The sequence below is a fragment of the Schistocerca nitens genome, chromosome 5 (genome assembly GCF_023898315.1).
Source record: "Schistocerca nitens isolate TAMUIC-IGC-003100 chromosome 5, iqSchNite1.1, whole genome shotgun sequence".
NCBI classification, from domain to species: domain Eukaryota; kingdom Metazoa; phylum Arthropoda; class Insecta; order Orthoptera; family Acrididae; genus Schistocerca; species Schistocerca nitens.
The window spans coordinates 642477349-642496392 of record NC_064618.1 but is presented as its reverse complement, the minus strand read 5'-3'; the positions used below and the strand labels follow the sequence as shown (position 1 = coordinate 642496392).

Genomic DNA, 19044 nt, shown 5'->3' with positions numbered 1-19044 from the left:
CTCCCTATACAGGGTGTCCCATTTATCTTGACCACCCTAAATAACTGTTTGTCCAGATACAAATTACAAAACGTTTCAAGCAAATGTTCTTTATCCGCCAGGGGGACAACAATCAGCATAATTGCCTTCGTTTAGCTTTTTATTTTACGACGATATGAACAGCGGTATGACTTTTTTAAATGGCACCCTGTACTTTTTATTCAGTAATTCATTTCCTCTCCTAAAGACCTATTCAAAAATGTATCACCTTGTACCATTCACTGAAAAACAACTTTATTAATTACATAACACAACACTGACGTTGACGCTCCAGCGCTTAGTGCAGGTACTCTGAGTGATGGAACATGTCCACATGCTGACGTTGACAGAGGACAAATGTAAACATATGTGAATGCACACCCGTCATTCCGTCAACCATCGTCAGTTGGAGAGTTGTGTGAGTAGAAATGCTACTCATCTATGGGGAATGTAAGTTAGCATAACAGTAACTGCAATACCGTTTTCTTATGTACAGGTACATTCAGTACGGTAGTTTAGTCCTTTTAAATACTGTTGTGTAGAGTGGGCATACAGTAAAGGCTGTCCTTCCTACAAACTACATCGTCATAAGGTTTCTTTTATTGTTGTTGTTGAAGGTAGGCCAAATGCTACGCAGGCAGCGTAACTGTACAAGAGCGATATCCTGACAACAACCCACCTTCCCGATGGATGTTTTCTCGTCTTGTTGCGACGCTTCAGGAAACGGGAAGTTTCAACCCACAACGCAATCGTCGTGGCACTCGCACAAACAAAGCTGCCGAAGTTACTGTTCTCGCTTCCGTTGCTATGAATCCACATGTGAGCATACCACAGCATGAACACGAGATTGGCATTCCTAAAACCAGTGTAATCGTATTCTTACACGTCACCGGTTCAATCCTTACCATACACACCAACGTCAAGAATTTCATGGGAATGATTTCCAGAATCGTGCACAATTATGCTGATTGATGTCCCCATGATGGCTAAAGAGCATTCCCTTGAAACATATTGTAGTTTGCATCTGGACAAACAGTTATGAAGGGTGGTCCAGATAAGAGGGACACCCTGTATACGTTGCTTACTTTCGTCTCAGATTAGCCAGTGCTAATTTTAAAGCATACTCAAAAAATTTAGATTTCTGGAATTGCTTGTTTACTTGTAGGAGACTACAAGACGACGGACGTGGCCCAGATGATGTTCCAAATGCACAAGCAGTACGGAGACGTCGCTAAGCTGGTGGGTCTCCCAGGGAAGCCACCGATGGTCTTCTGCTTCAACGCCAACGACGTAGAGAAGGTACGTACCTGAGATGTAGAGCGGATGCGTAGCATCGACATATAGCAGATACATACGAGAGACACGGAAAGGGTATATACAAAAGATATAGAAAAGGTACATGTCAGCTATAAGGGGTGGTCAGAAAAAGTCTAAAAAAATTTTACGGTTGTTGCACGTTGGGTTGTGCTGAGAAATAATTGTTTCAAAAAAAAGTCGATACGTGTGCTGTTTCCTAGTTAATTAGCATTGAAGTTAGCCCATCAAGCTATTGCGCACGCAAATTCAATCATCCCGCCAGAGACGATCTCGTCAACGTGTTTTTCGTTTGTCTTCCTAAAGCCGAGGAAGATGGCGATACAAAAAGTGGGCGTCGGACAGTACTAAGGATCGAACCCGACCTAAAGACTAAGCAGTCTTGTGCGCTCTTATCTACGCTATGGGAACAACTGACACTAATTGTCTCCGGTGGACAGCTCGAATTAGCGCACGCAACGGCCTGATAGGATAACTTCAGTGCTAATTAACTCGGAAACGGAGCAACGTATCAAATTTTTTTCTTAACAACTATTTCTTAGCACAACGCACCCTGCAACACCCTTACAAACTTTTCAGACTGTTTCTGCTCTCCCTGTATAGAGAAGGTACGCCTAAGGAATGTTCAGAAGGTACATACAAAGAACATAGAGGAAGTACCTAATAGATACACACCAGATATAAACAGAAATGTAGAGAAGATACATTCCAGAGAAATATGAAACTACGTAGCAAAGACGCAGGAAAGGTTCATCCCAGAGAGATACAGAAGGTACATAACAGAGATACGCACGAGAGAGGCGGGAAAGGTACATCTTACAGACATTGAGAAAATACATACCAGGGACAGTCAGAAGGTAAATAAACAGAGATGTAGAGAAGGTATGCGCCAGAAAAACATAAAACATACACATCAGAGACATACAGAAGGTTCATCGCAGAGAGATAAAGAAGATACACAGCAGGTACATAGAGAACGTTCATGCCAGAGAGATATGCGAGAAAGTACTCATACATCCCAGAAAAGCCGGCCGGTGTGGCCAAGCGGTTCTTGGCGCTTCAGTCTGGAACCGCGCGACCGCTACGGTCGCAGGTTCGAATCCTGCCTCGGGCATGGACGTTTGTGATGTCCTTAGGTTAGTTAGGTTTAAGTAGTTCTAAGTTCTAGGGGACTGATGACCTCAGATGTTAAGTCTCATAGTGCTCAGAGCCATTTTTGAACCATCCCAGAAATGAACCGAAAAGGCCTAGATGTGAGAATATTGGGAAGAAACGTTGCTAAGTGGAGAGTAGTAGGTAAGATGAAATAAAGAGGAGCAGGAATAGATAACTGCATCAAATGAACGCGGCGAAACAACGACAAGCAGGCATACATCACTGTCAGCAAGTCACTGAAAGTACATCGTTGGTTGAAAGTGGTGCTGCAAGCTGTACTAATCTCCCTGGGCATATTTTAACTACACAGAAGTAAGCGAGCAATTTGATGTGAAAGGCACTCATCCATCAATTCCGCCTTCTGTAAAGTCGCCTTAATAATGCCATGTCCGTCTCGCTAGAGGGCAGTCTACATCAGTGCATAAATCTGTCCCCTGTAGAATACTGTGAAGTACATGGCACAGAATATTTTGTACTGTACCGCTTACCATAGATTCTTTCCACTCCATTTGCGTATGGCGCACGAGAAGAATGATGGCTTAGACGGCTCTGGGTGTCTTGTAATTAGTGTAACCTTGTCTTTGCGGTCCCTAAGGGAACGTTGCGTATGGGTTTGCAGTTCAGATTCCTGACTAGATACTGCTTCATGAAATTATAAAATAGAATATTGTCTGCCTTGTCCTAAACATAGACAATAAAGGTGCCACAATATATTCCTTGAGTATGACTGCACTTTTCTGTTTCTATTGGTCACTCTCCAAGCTGCGTTCTCTCTTACAATAATCCTTCATGCAGTCACTAAATTCGTTTGATTCCCCATATAATAGCACTTTTATTAACAAGTATTGGTATGGGCTTATGCAAACGCATTTCGGATATCAAGAAATTTGCATCTTCCCGAATGTCATGGGCTATGGCTTTTCACGTGTTCGTTTGTTTCGGAATTCTTGCTGGTTGGTATGAAGGAGGTCATTCACTTCGAAACACCTCATTACATTTAACCATAGAATATTTTCAGATTGTACGAAAAAAAGTATGAAAGATATATGGATCATTTCTACCCTTCTTGTAGATGGGTGTGACCTTTGCTTTCCTGCAAACTGTTGGATGCAATTTTTGTCCTTGAGACCTACGAAAAATTACGGTTAAAAAAGAGGCCAACTGTGTTGCCATTTATCAGTTTATAAATTGTGTACGACAGAAAGGAAGCCTGGAGATTCTTTCACCTTTAGCGCTTCCAGTGGTTTCTCAACAGCTCTGATACCAATAAGTATATCTCCGATCTTTGTGTGGGCGCGAGAATTAAACTGAGGCAGTACTACTGGATTTTATTTTGTAAAATTCACTGATTCAACATTTCAGGGATTCAGCGTCACTTTTTTTTGTTTTGGAACACTGAATTTCAGTTCCTGTGTCATCACGAGTATCTGCACACTAACTCTCATGCCACTGATAGCCTTTTCATTAGACCAGAATTTCTTCATGTTTTGTAAGAGGCCTTTCAATGGTATCCTGATATTGTAGTCATTGTAAATTCAGGCTTAGCCATTTTAACAGCCAAATGCCATTAATTTAGTGTTTTCCTACCTACTCTCGTATTTTACAAGCTACGTTTTACTCTAGTTATGTAATAGTGGCAATTTATTTAGAAATTTGTTTGCGGAGCTGTATGCAATGAGCAGTCTCTCTTATCCTATTAGACACAAGTCTATCCAGCGTTCAGTCAACAGTTCTTGTACAGAATATTATTTAGAATACATTAACTCATGACAAATATAATCACAAAAAAAAAATTAGAACACGCTACACTAAATAACATCAACCAAAAGCTTATCTCAAAAAATGCGCTAGCATTGAAAGCATACAAAGGGAATAGTCTAGTCCCAATGTATAAAAATGACTACACAAATAAGATACATGGTTTCTTCAAAACGAATATCATCACCAAAATTAAGCGTAGCCCCACCAACAAATCTGCAGAATTGACCAAAACAGTAGTAAAAAGCTGTAACACATTTTTGAGTAATGCTGTTAAAAGAAAATATATACTAATGAACCCACAGACACCTAAATTTTATCGACAATGAAAGAGCCACAAAACCCAAATCCCAAGTAACCCAACAGTGAACTACATAAATAGCCCAACCAACTTAACTAGCAAAAAAGTGGATCATCTATGTACACAGTATCCCACATACCAGCAACAGTTTAGAATGAAAAATTCGACAATGAGCAAAAACCATTAAAAACATCCACATCACAGAACAAGGAAAATTCATATCCTTCGATATCACAAATCTTTACACCAACATTCCCATACAAGGAAAAAATAATATAATAGAAAACAACCTATTACCATAAAAAAACTACAAATTACAGGAATACAAGAAATCACTGAACTGCTAAAACTAATATTATACCAAAATTACTTCAAGTTTAACAGAAATTTATAACCAACACGATTCCTGTGTCCTTCAAGCAGAGTTTTGCAATTGTCGTCATCACAGCGATGAAACAGTACATTTGTGGCTGCTATTAGGGATCGTGGAGCTTTTGCCCACTTACGTATCTTAGTGTTATATCAGAGGAAGAGGAATCAAATGAGTTTGTAATATAAAGCAAACTGAGTTTGGCTACATATTTTAAAAGTATAAATACAGTACAAAATATACAAAATAAAATGATACAGAAATTCAATGTAATACTAACTTAGTTTCCCCTCCAATTGGAAGAACAGAAAAATTCTTGTGTGATCTCACTCTTGAGCCAACTACATGAAGTCCCGATAGGAAAACCATGGTGATCCTTATCCACTCCATAGCAAGTAATGATCTGACTCCATTCTCTGTTGTTCATAATCGAGAGCGACGTCTCACTGGAAATCGAGAATTCACAACGCTGAAAGTGAGACCCATCAGAACGGGTAGTACCTGTGAAAGACAGAAAGTGCGCCGTCAAGTCCCAGCCCCACAGATAGGACTTGCCTTATCACCAGAGTGATTGACTTGTGACACCAAGGGATACTTCAGAGACGCTCTTTTCAGTTTTATTCATACTTACAGAAGGTCTCTACCTTACGTCAGTATCCCAAAACTGTATGACACCATTTTCAAAAAACTCGAAAAAATTGCTATTGAAATTTTTCGAGTGCTCTTAAGTATAAGAAACAAAAGCAAGAAGTACACAGCAATTCACCTACTTGTCCTCTATTCCACAAAATCTCAAATAAATGTATTGCCTAGGCACTTTGCCTTCCTAATAGCCAGACTCAGATTTTACCATAGATGTTTAAGTAAACATCTTAACAGGCTTCACATGGTAGAAACGCCTTTCTGTACTTATGGAGCAGAGGAACACCCAGAAGTTTTTTATTTCTATTCGTTGTTTTTACAATAAATTTTAATCTTATGTGCATATTCATATTTTTATGTGATAAGTAATTATAAATTTTAAATTTTTACTTTTATTATAAAGCTGTGATTTCATATTTGTCAATTAGTATTTCATTCCTTAATAACGATGGAATTTAAATAAAAGTAAAAACAAAACATTACTAGTGAGATTCAAACCACTGACTTTACAGTTACAAGTCTTTATGGCTACCCAGTCAGACACGTGTGACTTTCTGAATAGCTTGGAATGTTTTTTCCTTAAAGTGCTTGGAAGTCTAGTAGTCTTAAACGGTGATTATTTCGAACCTTTGAGACCTGCGTCTGAATCGGTTACAAGTACTGACGTTCGAACCCTATAAAAGTGAAAAAATCGAAGAGGGTAGAGCAAAAAATGTGGTCCCCTTAAACTTTACATTTGTGGCCTTTTAGGAAAATACACAACAAAGATATTTTGTACAGTGAGCTTATGATGCATAGCCACTGGAACTAAGACAGAACACAAGTTCAAAACCACAGAGACAAATAGACTTTGTACCGATCAGTAGAGAAAACTGTGTACTTGCTGCCGGCCGAAGTGGCCGCGCGGTTCTGGCGCTGCAGTCTGGAGCCGCGAGACCGCTACGGTCGCAGGTTCGAATCCTGCCTCGGGCATGGATGTGTGTGATGTCCTTAGGTTAGTTAGGTTTAACTAGTTCTAAGTTCTAGGGGACTAATGACCGCAGCAGTTGAGTCCCATAGTGCTCAGAGCCATTTTGTGTACTTGCTTGGAAATTAATAGTGACAAATGTTTCACTTACAATTGTAACTGTATATAGATCCCCACTGGGAAATTTGGAACTGTTTGTGGGGAATTTAGATTCCATATTGTGCTCTCTATCAGACAGGAGCAAGCAGTCAATAGTCTGTGGTTATTTTCTGAAGGATGTTGATAGGGAAAATGATCTGGATCCAACAATTTGATCTCTGTACTTAACTGTGCAACACAGGCAGACAAAGGCAGTAAGACGTTAATTGATAATGTTTCCCTTGATGATGCTCAAAGCAATAAAATAACTGTATGCCCAGTAACAAATGTTCTCTCTGTTCATGATGCACAGTTATTTCGGATAAACAACATAGTGCCTTACAGTACTGATACTCCTCAGTGGAACTCGATTAGACTAATCAATGACACCAGAACAAATGTCTTTAAAAATAGCTTAGAAGAAATGATCTGGGATGAAATTATAATAAACCAAATGATGACATAAACTTAAATCTGTTCCATGACAAAACCACATCATTATTGAAAAAGCTTTCTGTGTAAGCAAAACAGAAAGGACATTAAATAGCCAAGTTAAAAAACCATGGATCATTAAAGGAATTAAAGTTTCAAAAACACTCAAAATTACTAAGAAAAGTCATTAATAGTTAAGGAAAATGCACATTTTCACATTTTGCCAGAAATCGGTAATTCAGATAAAAGATTTAGGGCTATATGGAATGTAGTGAAACAAGAGACAGGATGACTGGCCACATAACAAGATAATGTCACAACTGAATTGGATGGAATGGTTATAAATAGTGAATCACTGGTAGTAAAAATATTTAACAATCACTTTTAAATGTTGTAGAAAATATAGGGACGAACAATTTTAGAGAAAAATCAAGAGTATGAAATGAATGTCTCACTAATTTATCCTTCAACATTAAGAAAATTATGTACTCTCTCGAAAGTAAAAGCTCACCTGGAGTTTATGGCGTTTCCAATAGAGCACTATATATTTGTTCCCATATAATAAGGCCTGTCTTACCTAAAATATGTAATATATCACTAACTCAAAGCAGTTTTCTAGAGAGATTGAAATATCCCAATGGTAAACCACTCTATAAGAAAGGTGAGAAGAGATATGTCAGTAACTACTGACCTGTTTCACTGCTGACACCGTTTTCTAAAATTTCTGAGAAAATAATCTATTCCAGAATAGTATCTCACCTAAGCAACAATAAAATCCTCAGTAAATCACAATTTAAAGGTTACTCTGCTGAAAAAGACATTTACATATTCATTCACCAAATTTTGCAAGTATTAAATAACAAAATGACACCATTGGTTTGTTCTGTGACCTATCTAAGGCATTTGACTGTGTGAATTACAGTACTTCTGACTGGGTGAAGATCATATAGGGGATACCCCAAGGGTCAGTCTTAGTTCTGCTATCGTTCCTCATATATAAAAGATTTTGCACCTAATATACAATGAACAGAATTTTTCTGGATGACACCAGTATTGTAATCAATCCAAGAATACATACAGCAAATGAAGAATTGGTAAAGAATGTTCTTAAAACTATCAAAGACTGTTTTATTGGAAATGGTCTCACCCTCAATGACAATAGTAATGCATGGTGAGGAAATAACAAATATGTCAATAAAGCCTGCCATCACAAGTAGAAAAGGTTTTTACCATTATTATTAGAGATAGTCAAGTCCAAATAATTTTTGGTTCCCTATGTTCAAGTTCGATTGTGAAAGTTATATTTGAATGTACATCATTCAAAGCAGTGGTTAAATTCCTTAACTATTCTTTAGATCAATTACATAAGAAAAGAATGTCATTGATGTAGTGTTTGTAGAGGATAATTTTCCTGAAAATTTGTGGGTTATGTGTAAAAAATGCGCTTTGTATGTGATTTATAAAAAAAATTTCGATAGTGCTGGCAAGGAAATTTCCTATTGCTAAGCTATCATTCTGTGTATAAGCGTTGTACTCGAAAGAAAAATGGTAAAGTTTAATGAACCTTCAATGAGTTCAATGAATTCCATAATTTCTTCACAGTTCATAATTTTCTGTTTTAGCAAATTGATTTTAACAATGTCAGTGGTTTCAAGTATGGAAAATTTGTTATAGGTTCTTGATGTCTAGTGAAGAAATTCAAACTTCTGGTCTGATAGTTACATCATAAAGTAATCATAACTATTTTTGATGTAGAAGTTATTTTCAAAGACGTATTTTTCGAAAAAAAAATAGTTTAGCTAGTTGTTGAGGGCATGTGAAGGGCAATTAACATTATTAGCTGTGTGGAGTTATGGATGGTCAGTCATGTGTAATTAATTTGGGACATAATTTTAGGCATTTGTGAGTTAATGATTTTTAATTGTAGTTAATCTTTCAGTGAAAATAAAAAATTATTGTCATCAATTAATTTTCTCATTCTGGAATGAAACTTAATAATTCGATTTTTAACTACATCTCATTTTCATTGGAAAAACTAGTTGTGTTAGAAATGTAGTCTTCTTGTTTAATAATAAACAGAGTATTACCTTCATATGTTTTTGTAATTATGGAATGATGTGATTCAAGTGTCTCATTAATCTTTTTGAATAACTTTAATTCTTGAAGTTTTTAATTTTGGTTTTCAGTTCCTATTTTTCTGTTATGTCTTTGGTTTTAAAAGCAGTTTTGTATGTGTCATGTTTATTTAATTTTGTACATTTAGTGGCAACTCTGACACCAGTAATAAAATATTCTACATTTTAATAATTTAAGGCGGAAGTAAATTATATTTTAGTCCCTTATTGAGTATTATCAGATCAGAAGACAAAAACTGGATATCCATTACCACTCGCAGGTAAAATTGATGTGTTTGTGGGATGGGTCAAATGGAACTACTAGTTGATGATTGAGAGACTGTTACATTTGTTTGTGTGTTTCTCATTAATGGATTCACATATGTAATTTATTTTTTCATCAACTGCTTTAAGCAGTATATAAAAGAATGAGGATGCCATTCGATTACTGAGTCAGAAATGTAAACAGTACATCATTAGGTTCAAAGCACCTTTCTTGGCATCCCTAATTTCGCATTTCATCCATAAGATGCTGCTGTTTCGTTGTACAAAGGAGCTAAGTCGAGAATTAGTATCAATATTCATTACTGCATATTTATTTACGGTCATCAACTGTAAACAATATTTGTTGAATCAAATTTAGGAATTTAATTTCATTATTTTTCTTCTAACTTCTCCAAATATTTTAAGATCTCTGAAAACCTGATTAGGTAAGGCATTTATAATTTTAACAACTTGGTAAGGAAATAACAGCAACCTGTTCTTGATGATCTGTTTAGAGATAATTGAAATATTTTCAGGAAAAGTATGTACTACAAATGCTACATAGATGACACATTTTCATTATGTAATGAGTCTAAAGGGAAGTTAAATAATTTAATCACTGCTTTGAATTATGTACACCTAACTCTTTCACAATCGAACATGAAAATGAGTAACCATAAATTATCTGGATTTGGCTACCTTTAAAAATAACGGTAAACATTTTCATGCTGTTTTCAGAAAACCAGCACTGACTGACACGATCATTTATGCCAGTTCTTGCCACCCAATAAGATACAAAAAGTCTTTTTTCTAATAATGCTCAACAGAATGTTGAGATTTCCACTTACACAGCTGAAAAAAATAGAGATTCTGAAGCAAATCGCTATTGCTAATGACTATAATTCAAATATCGTAGATGTTCTATATTAGAAAGTAAAACCAAAAAACCCTAAATTACCGTCAGAACAAACATTTTCAAAAATCATTTACGTGGAAACAGTATCCCGTGAAATTAACAGACTTTTTAGAAATACTGACATCTTCATTGCCGTTCCAGCCGTAAATACCCTACTAAATAAATCAAAGCATTCGACTGGAAATGCTGTTGACCGTTATTCTCGCTCATGGTGTATGAATTGACAAGCATTGATTTCGAAAGGGTATATTTTGGACACACCGGACATAGCTTTAAAACACGTTTTAAGGAACACATGTCAGGAATTCATCGTAGTACTCACTTCGTTTCTTACATACGTCTTCGGCGGCTAACGGCTATTGCAACCACAACATCATCACGGCAACAGGGTCCAATAAATACATATTTAACCATTAACGGCCACCTGAACGACGTCTCCACTGTAACAGCGTCCTCTATCTACATTTTTGATCGTCCGCGGCCTTTTACAGCGTCTTCATGCCAATGGCGTATTACAGCATAAACTTTGACTACCATTTGTCGTCGTGTCAGTATTTCCATGGAAATGGCGTCGATAGAAGTACCAAGAATCGTAATCATCTGGCGTTCATTTTAAAGTCTTTTATAAATTTATAGCAAGATTGTTAAAGACTTGTATTATTTGTTTAAACAGTTTGTATTTACGTAACGCTATACATACAATTGTCCTAATACTTTTACATTTTATTCAAAGTTATAATGCTTTTTACGTAGGTTAAGTTTCTACTGGCTGCAGATGACGTAATGCAGCAAATGGCGGGCCTTCGTACATTATTTAACGCGTGGCAGAATAGCAAATAGCAGCAGTTAATGTTCTGATCACACGCAGCTGTTTACCACATTCTCAGCTCCAGCCAACTGATAAACACCGCGCTGTAGTAATTCTGACCTTTCGTCTAAATTGTGTAAAGCTCCAGCCAAATATCATACTACGGCATTTCTGATCTCTTGTATGACAGCTGACTTCCCAAATTAACAAACGTTTTCATATCCTTACGGATCTCATAATATTACGATGACCGATGAAACGTGCCATAACTGGTCATTATAATAAATGCGATAATATGCTATCTGCTTTTACTAACTGACTAGAAGAATAAATGATTTTCATTACACCACATTAACGTCGTCTTTAGCTCAAAAAGGGATGCACAATACTGCAACCAAAAATTTTTGACACTTACTGACTGATATAATATGTCTGACAAACACAACAAAATAAAACTAGAAAATAAATTGACAAATTGTTTCTTGACAATTCCGTCTATTCCGTAAAATAATTTCTACAGCTGTTTGTGTAAAAAGTGTCGGGTAGGAATTACTACCTCACACCTCTTCGCCTTACAAAAAACATACATATGTGATAATCTTGTAGCCATATATCCAATATAATTTGTGATGTTTAAAAAATAGTTTATGATGTGAATATAAAATAACTCGTTGCAGATCATTAGGATTTATCGTGGAAGTGATCCGTGGAATATTAAACCGACTGACTATCTAAAAATAAAGACAGACTATACTAAAGCTTTTTTATTTCAATACAGTACGTGATTGATGCACTCATCAGTCTAGTTTATTGGCAGACGGTGAACAGCCTAAAGGTTTCCTGTTTCAGGTGTACCGCAATGAGGGCCCAAGGCCGGTGCGCGACACGCTGCAGTCTATCAAATACTACCGGGGAGTCACCAGGAAGGACTGGTTTGGTGATGTCCTGGGCGTCGCCTTCACGTGAGTCCAACCACTGAACGTCACACCAGGGTGCGGGAAACCAGCAAGCAGGCTTGCTCTTATAGGGTGTTCATTTTAAGTGAAGATGTTGAACTCTCTCAAAAACAAGACATCGGATCAAAAAATGTTATAATTTCAATTTGTCTCGGAGGAGGACATCCAGCGATACCACACTCGGCCCCCATCCCGTGTGTGGCTGGTGGGGGGCAAATTTGAAATTTTCAATGCGAACCCCCGGTTTTTATTGCAGATGAAGATTCTACGGCAGGTCATACGTTTTGTCTGAAACATTTTCCTCGTTTCGCCACAGATGGCGCTGTAAACGGAGAAATGGAAATGGGTACGACATGCTACTCAATGAACAATGAATATCCAATGGCTTGTGGGTCTCTACCTCCATGCTGCGAGGGTAGGACGGGCCAGTATTTCATAACTTCCAATAGTAAATCCTATTCGCAAAGTTGTGTTCCTTCGATATATCGAACAGGGGACTACTCGGCGCGCCACTTGGGCCGAGGCTCGAGGCGAACGCTACTCTGCTTTTCCAATTAGAGTAAGTTTTCAAATGTAGAACCGCCAACTTCAGTACATTTAGTGTTCCACTTTTCAAATGACCGTACATGGGACAGAAGCATATCTGCGGGAATGGTGCACAGGCATTTCTGATGGTGTCGATCATGTCGTCACGGCTTGCTGATATACCATACGTTTTAAATATACCCAGAATATAATCCGGTGACGCCAAATCCGGTGACCTAGAGGACATATTAATAGGTCCACCTGTGCCGATCCACCGACCAGTGTAAACACGGTCTAATTCCTCCCATGCTTGAATTGTGTGATCTGCGGGGCAGCCGTCACTCTGAAACCACATACGTTGTCCAACGTCCAGGTCAACAACCTGCAGTAGTAACGAGAGTTCCTGTTCCAAAAACGTTCGATATTGTCGTCCATTCAACGTGCCGTCGATAAAATACGGACCAATGAGTTTGTTCCCCATGATGCCACACCATACGTTAACCGACCAAGGACGTTGATGGTCAACTTGCCGCAACCAGTGGGGTTTGTCTACACTCCAGTAATGCATGTTAGGCAGGTTTAACGCTACCGTGGTTTGTGAGTCTAGGCTCGCCGGGAAATAGTGGCTTGGCCAAGAACGTGGGGGTCGTTTGCATTTGTTGATGTGCCCATTCACAAAACATTATCCAGTTATGGTAATCGGCCCCATGAATTTATTGATGCACGGACACGTGGTATGGAGGATATTTATGACGATGCAGCGTTGTGACTATACTACCTACAGACATGCCGGAATCGAAGTGTAACTGCGGGGCGCTTATACGCTGCCTCAGACATACATGCGTTCACAGCATTCTAAAAGAAGGAGTGAGAGCGAGCTTTCTTTGAAAAACGCTCGGCACATAAGGCAATAGTAGCCTCAACATTTCTTCTACATTCTCCGTAAATCAGGACCATTTCAATTTTTCTTCTGTGGTTGCAACATTCATCGTCCACTTGAACGTCTATTGTCAAAATGATATACAGGTTTGTAGGCGATAAACGCTGCTCAAGTAATGTAATGTTTAGATCCGCTCTCTCTTCTACGTCTGCACTGTAAGTGAACTGCGGTCGCAGTGTGCTTTCTGTTATGATACGTCGTAGTTCGTTGCATTGCCACAGTGGCGCGTCACGTAGTCTCCTGTTCAATAAGTCGGAGGAATACAACGTTGCGAATGGGGTTTCCAATTAGAAGTTATGAAATACCGGCCTGTCCTACCCTCGCAGCATGGAGGAAGTGGTCCCACGTCCCAGTAGATAATCAAAGGCCGTTGAACAGCATGTTCTAAATTACGAATGCGTGTCAATTTCTATCCCTCCGATTACAGCGCCACCTGTGGTGAAACGAACAAAATGCTTCAGGCGAAACGCATGTAGATTTTGCCGTAGAAGCTTAATTTCCTATAAAAACCGAGTGAGGTGGCGCAGTGGTTAGAAACTGGACCCGCATTCGGGAGGACGACGGTTCAATCCCGCGTCCGGCCATCCTGATTTAGGGTTTCCGTGATTTCCCTAAATCACTCCAGACAAATGCCGGGATGGTTCCTCTGCAAGGGTACGGCCGAATTCCTTCCCCATCCTTCCCTAATCCGATGAGACCGATGACCTCGCTGTCTGGTCTCCTTCCCCGAAACCAACCAACCAACCAACCATCCTATAAAAACTGGGCATCTCATTTAATATTTCGGAGCTGCCTCCCACCACCCACGCTCGGGATTGAGTGGTGAGTCGAGTGTGTATCGATGGATGGCCCCCTTCGAGACAAATTGGAATTATTATTTTTTTTGATCCGATGTGTAGTTTAGGTGCTCAAAGACTTTATCTCAAATTACTTTGAACCCACTGAAGACATTTGCAGTTTGTTTTCAGATAGACGAACAGTGACTAGGGGCTTGTGAAACAAACCGCAATGTATGACGCCAACCGTACTAACAAGTAAAATAGAACTCATTTGCTCTTAGTCCTACTTAATACGTCGTGATGTACAGTTTCTGCTATGACTGTTGTTAGGTGGCACTGTCTCCTAACTTCTAGCGCATCAGGAAGGGTTTGAGAAAACTATTTCAGATGAATGTACGTACTCATGTTAAAGCGAACAGCTTTCATGGGCACAAGCTTGATACAACGATGGAACATTGCACGTGAGCTAGACCTGGCGGCGTTTACATCGCAGTAGCTGGTTCTGACCGCCTTTCAAGTTTAGCACGTTACTTGGACACTCTTGCGAAAAGTTTCGAAGTTGACATTAATAAGCGTTAGAACACTACGTTCGTCTGTTCGTCTTTTTAGAAGCTTCTCAATCCGGTTAAAAAAATTATATCACTCCATTTGACAAACCATTGATAACAGCGTTAGCGTACTAACTACGCAACAAATTTACGTGTCACTCTGCGTACTATATTTGATCGAAAATCACGTTTCGATATCTTGAATTTGAGTCCTACGCGACTCGCCCTGAATACCTCTATACATTAAACACACACACACACACACACACACACACACACACACACACGCACACGCACACACACGCACATAATAGGGAGCTTAACCTTTTTCACCTCAAATTACTTTTTATCCGTTAAGGAATTTTGTAATCTGTTTTCGCCTGGACGAACAGTGGCCAGGAACAAACAGAAATGCGTTGTTGTAACGTTATTAACAACAGAAATTCAGCGATCAATATTTTTTATTTTTTTAAGAGCAACTATGCCACCTGAATATCAGATTTCGATGAGACAAATTCAGTTACATAAACATTTTAACTGAATCGAATAACTGAATTTGCCTCAATAAAGTCTGATATTCTGCTGGAGGAATATTCAGGAAGGAAGTTCAGCTATATAACTCTTCTATCCCTTCATGAGCGATGGCCGGACGCTGGTGGCCGAGCAGTTCTACGCCCTTAAGTCTGGAACCGCGCGACCGCTACGGTCGCAGGTTCGAATCCTGCCTCAGGCATGGATGTGTGTGATGTCCTCAGGTTAGTTAGGTTTAAGTAGTTCTAAGGTCTAGGCGACTGATGACCTCAGATGTTAAATCCCATAGTGCTCATAGCCATTTGAACCATCAACGATGGCCCTGAACAAGGTGGGATGGTTTGAGTGTCTGAAAAATACAGATAGCCGCTCTGTAAATGTAACCACAGCGGAGGCGTTTCTGTGGAGATGACAGACTAACCCATGGTTCCTGAAGTGGGACAGCAGCCTCTTCATCAGTTTCAGCAGCGGCAACAGCCTGGATGACTGGCTGTCCTGGCCTTGTAACTTTAGCCAGCATGGCACACAGCGGAGACAGTGAGCTCTGGTGTTTGTGCTCTACAGGAGCCCACGGCATGGACAATGTTGAGACTACTTGTCGCTGCGTTCTCTTCTGCATGATGAAAGATGTCCTGTTAAAAGCTGAGAGTGCGAGGCGTCTGTGGAGCACCACAGTCAACCTTCCTAGCTGCTAACGTACTAAACTCTCGTAGCCGCCTTTGTAGTCGAACATAAGTAGTAAGTGTTGTCACAATTACGAAGGGGACTTTACGATGGCGCCCTCTTCTCACTTTGTACCCATCCAGCAAACATGAGAGATTTGAAAGTGTTCTATGACCAACTAGAACAAACAATTGAGAGCACATCAACCAGATATATCAGGATGGTGCTTCGAGATTTTAATGGAAAAGCAGGAAAAGAAGAATTCTACATACCAACTATAGGAAGGCACAGTTTGCATGATGAAACCAATGAGAATGATCAGAGGATGAGCAACTTAGCTATCTCAAAGAACCTGAGAGTAAGTTCGACTTACTTCGAACACAAGAGAATACATAAGGGAACATGGTGCTCACCGGATGGAAAACCACCAATCAGATAGATCACATCTTGGTGGACCAGCGCTATAGCCATAGAGTCATGGACGTCAGGTCGTATAAAGGAGCCGACTGTGCATCATACCACTTTCTCATTGTGTGCAGGCTTAAACTCATGTTCACCTACATGCATAAGAAGAAGGGGACACTAGAAAGTGTTTGAATGTTGAGAAACTACTAGCAAGTGTCATTAAAGAACAATATGCTATAGAAATCAAAAACCGTTTTGAGGTTCTAGAGACCATGGAAGCAAGAGAGAATGTGGGGGAAAGTTGGAAAGAAATAAAGTCCACGGTAGTAAATGTAGCGGAGGATATATTGGGAAGAAAGAAAATAATGAAGAAGACGAAATGGTCCAACGAGACAAGTCAGAAGGCTACAGAAAAGAGAAGAAGATGAGGGAGAATTGGTTAGCTGACAGGGAGAATGAGCAGAAAAGGGAACATTTTATCAGCATCAGAAGGGAGACAAAGCGAATCATAAGAGCAGAGAAGAGAATATATCTAACCAGTTTGCTAGAACAAGTTGAGGCAGAGAGCCAAAACAAGAACTCGAGGCAGTTCCTCCAATACATAGAAAATCGGAAACGTGGATTTCAGAGCCCAACTTTTTTCGCTAGAAATAGGAACGGCAACATGATAAATGACAAGGAAAGAATTGTAGAAAGATGCAAAGAATACTTCTCAGAACTTTTGAATCGCCCAGAGCCAGATGAGATATTACCTGCAAACACTACTGAGGAAAGGAAAGATGAAGAAGAATGGGAAGTTAGTGAAGAAGAACTGAAGATCGCAACCAAAGGTCTCAGAAACAACATAGCCTCAGGGGAGGACAGAATAACATCAGAATTAATCAAGGAGGGAGGTGAGAGCTTACACTTGGAGATATATAAACTGATCCAGTTGATATGGGAGAAGGAGACACTGCCAGAAGAATGGAAATTGGCTATAATATGCCCAATATACAAGAAGGGAACCAAAATTGAATGCGGTAACTACAGAGGAATCAGCTTGTTGAATGTAACGTGCTGTCCATCATTATCCTAAGAAAATTGCAACCATTCTCGGAGAACAACATACAGGAGTACGAAGCTGGCTTTCGACCAAACCGATCGACAATATACCACATTTCCACACTAAGACAGTTTTTTGAAAAACACTGGGAGTATGATAAAGATATCTACAGCTTATTCATCAATTTTCAACGTGCATATATGCCAGAAGGAAGACAGGCGAAGATGGCACTGGAGGGGAAGCGAAACACCAAACGCCCCATTGGACAACCAAGGTAACGCTGGATGGACGACCTGGTGGAAGGACCTAGCAGCCCTGGGAATTGAAGACACCTGGAGGAACCCGTACACAAAAGAGGAAGGAATGGAGGCAGCTTGTGGAAGCAGCGCGTGGTCTGCAGCGCCTGTGATCACTAGTTATCTATCCATCATGAAAGTGATACGATCTGCCAGCTTATTTTATATCCAAACGGCACATTTCTGCCCATGGGTTCCTTATCAATACTTTATCTATAAAGTCCCACTACAATCCCTGGAAGCCCTGTAATAGGAATTGTGAAATACCCTGTGCGTAGTGTTCTAGTAATGTTGCAACAAACTTCGATTGGCTGTAGAGCATTTCTAGAGGAAGAATTCGAGGATAGGAATTCGTGACAGGAATCGTCATCCTACGATGCTGCAGATTGTTGAAATTATAGGCACTGGCACATGCTGCTAGTCCACCCCGTTGGCAGAAAACGTGACTTTGAATGCTGACAAACCGTATGCAGAACGTCTCGAAAATGTTATTTGTTATTCAGTGACCGTGAAGGTGGAACTAGCTGTTGCGTAGAAAGGTGTTGTCTCCTATGAATGCGAAGCTCTGTTGCCTTGCTGGATGATAGTTTCGGGCATGGGTTCCTATTTGCAGTTTATTTTTCTCCTGGAACCCTCTAAAATCTCCGCTGTTTTTCGGTACACAGGAGGAAAAAAATGGAAATGTAGCTGTGGAAGTGGTTACATAGCGTAATGCGGTTATCAAATTACTCAGTGCCATTATTCAGTCACACAATTTTCTGTTCACAAAAAGTAATAAATACCTCCGCAGAAACAGAAAATGCAGGCTTTAGCAAGTGAACAATTTTCCAAGTTTTACATCTTTACACCTACATCGTATGGAATCGAGGTAGAAAGAAAATTGTTGGGGGAGAAGTTCTCTTAAGGTTTCTTTACTGACTGCCGATCTGCTTGTAGCTTTGTCACGGAAGAGGCAAAAATCTTGTCTTCAGCGAGACTGGAATGGACAGATGACGCAATGTTTTGCCTTTGAAGGGCAAATAGTTTGCTACCCAGTTAATGGACAACTGTAACAGACACAGCTACCTTGTAGTCCCAATAGGGGCTAAGACGGATAATTCACAACTTGAAAGATGAGGTTAGCTGTAGTTTATGCTTATAACAAGTTTCTGGAATCAAAAAT

At 39.5% G+C, this 19044-nt stretch overlaps 1 protein-coding gene across 4 annotated transcripts in view; it reads left to right on the top strand.

Annotated features, from left to right (window-relative positions):
- LOC126259432 (probable cytochrome P450 301a1, mitochondrial) overlaps positions 1-19044 on the top strand; it is a 414350-nt gene that overhangs the window by 63642 nt on the left and 331664 nt on the right. For all 4 annotated transcript variants that reach the window (XM_049956239.1, XM_049956236.1, XM_049956230.1 and 1 more), the window contains 2 exons: positions 1184-1317; positions 12047-12159. In XM_049956239.1, the coding sequence (XP_049812196.1) occupies positions 1184-1317; positions 12047-12159 (247 nt within the window). The remainder of the gene's footprint in view (positions 1-1183; positions 1318-12046; positions 12160-19044) is intronic.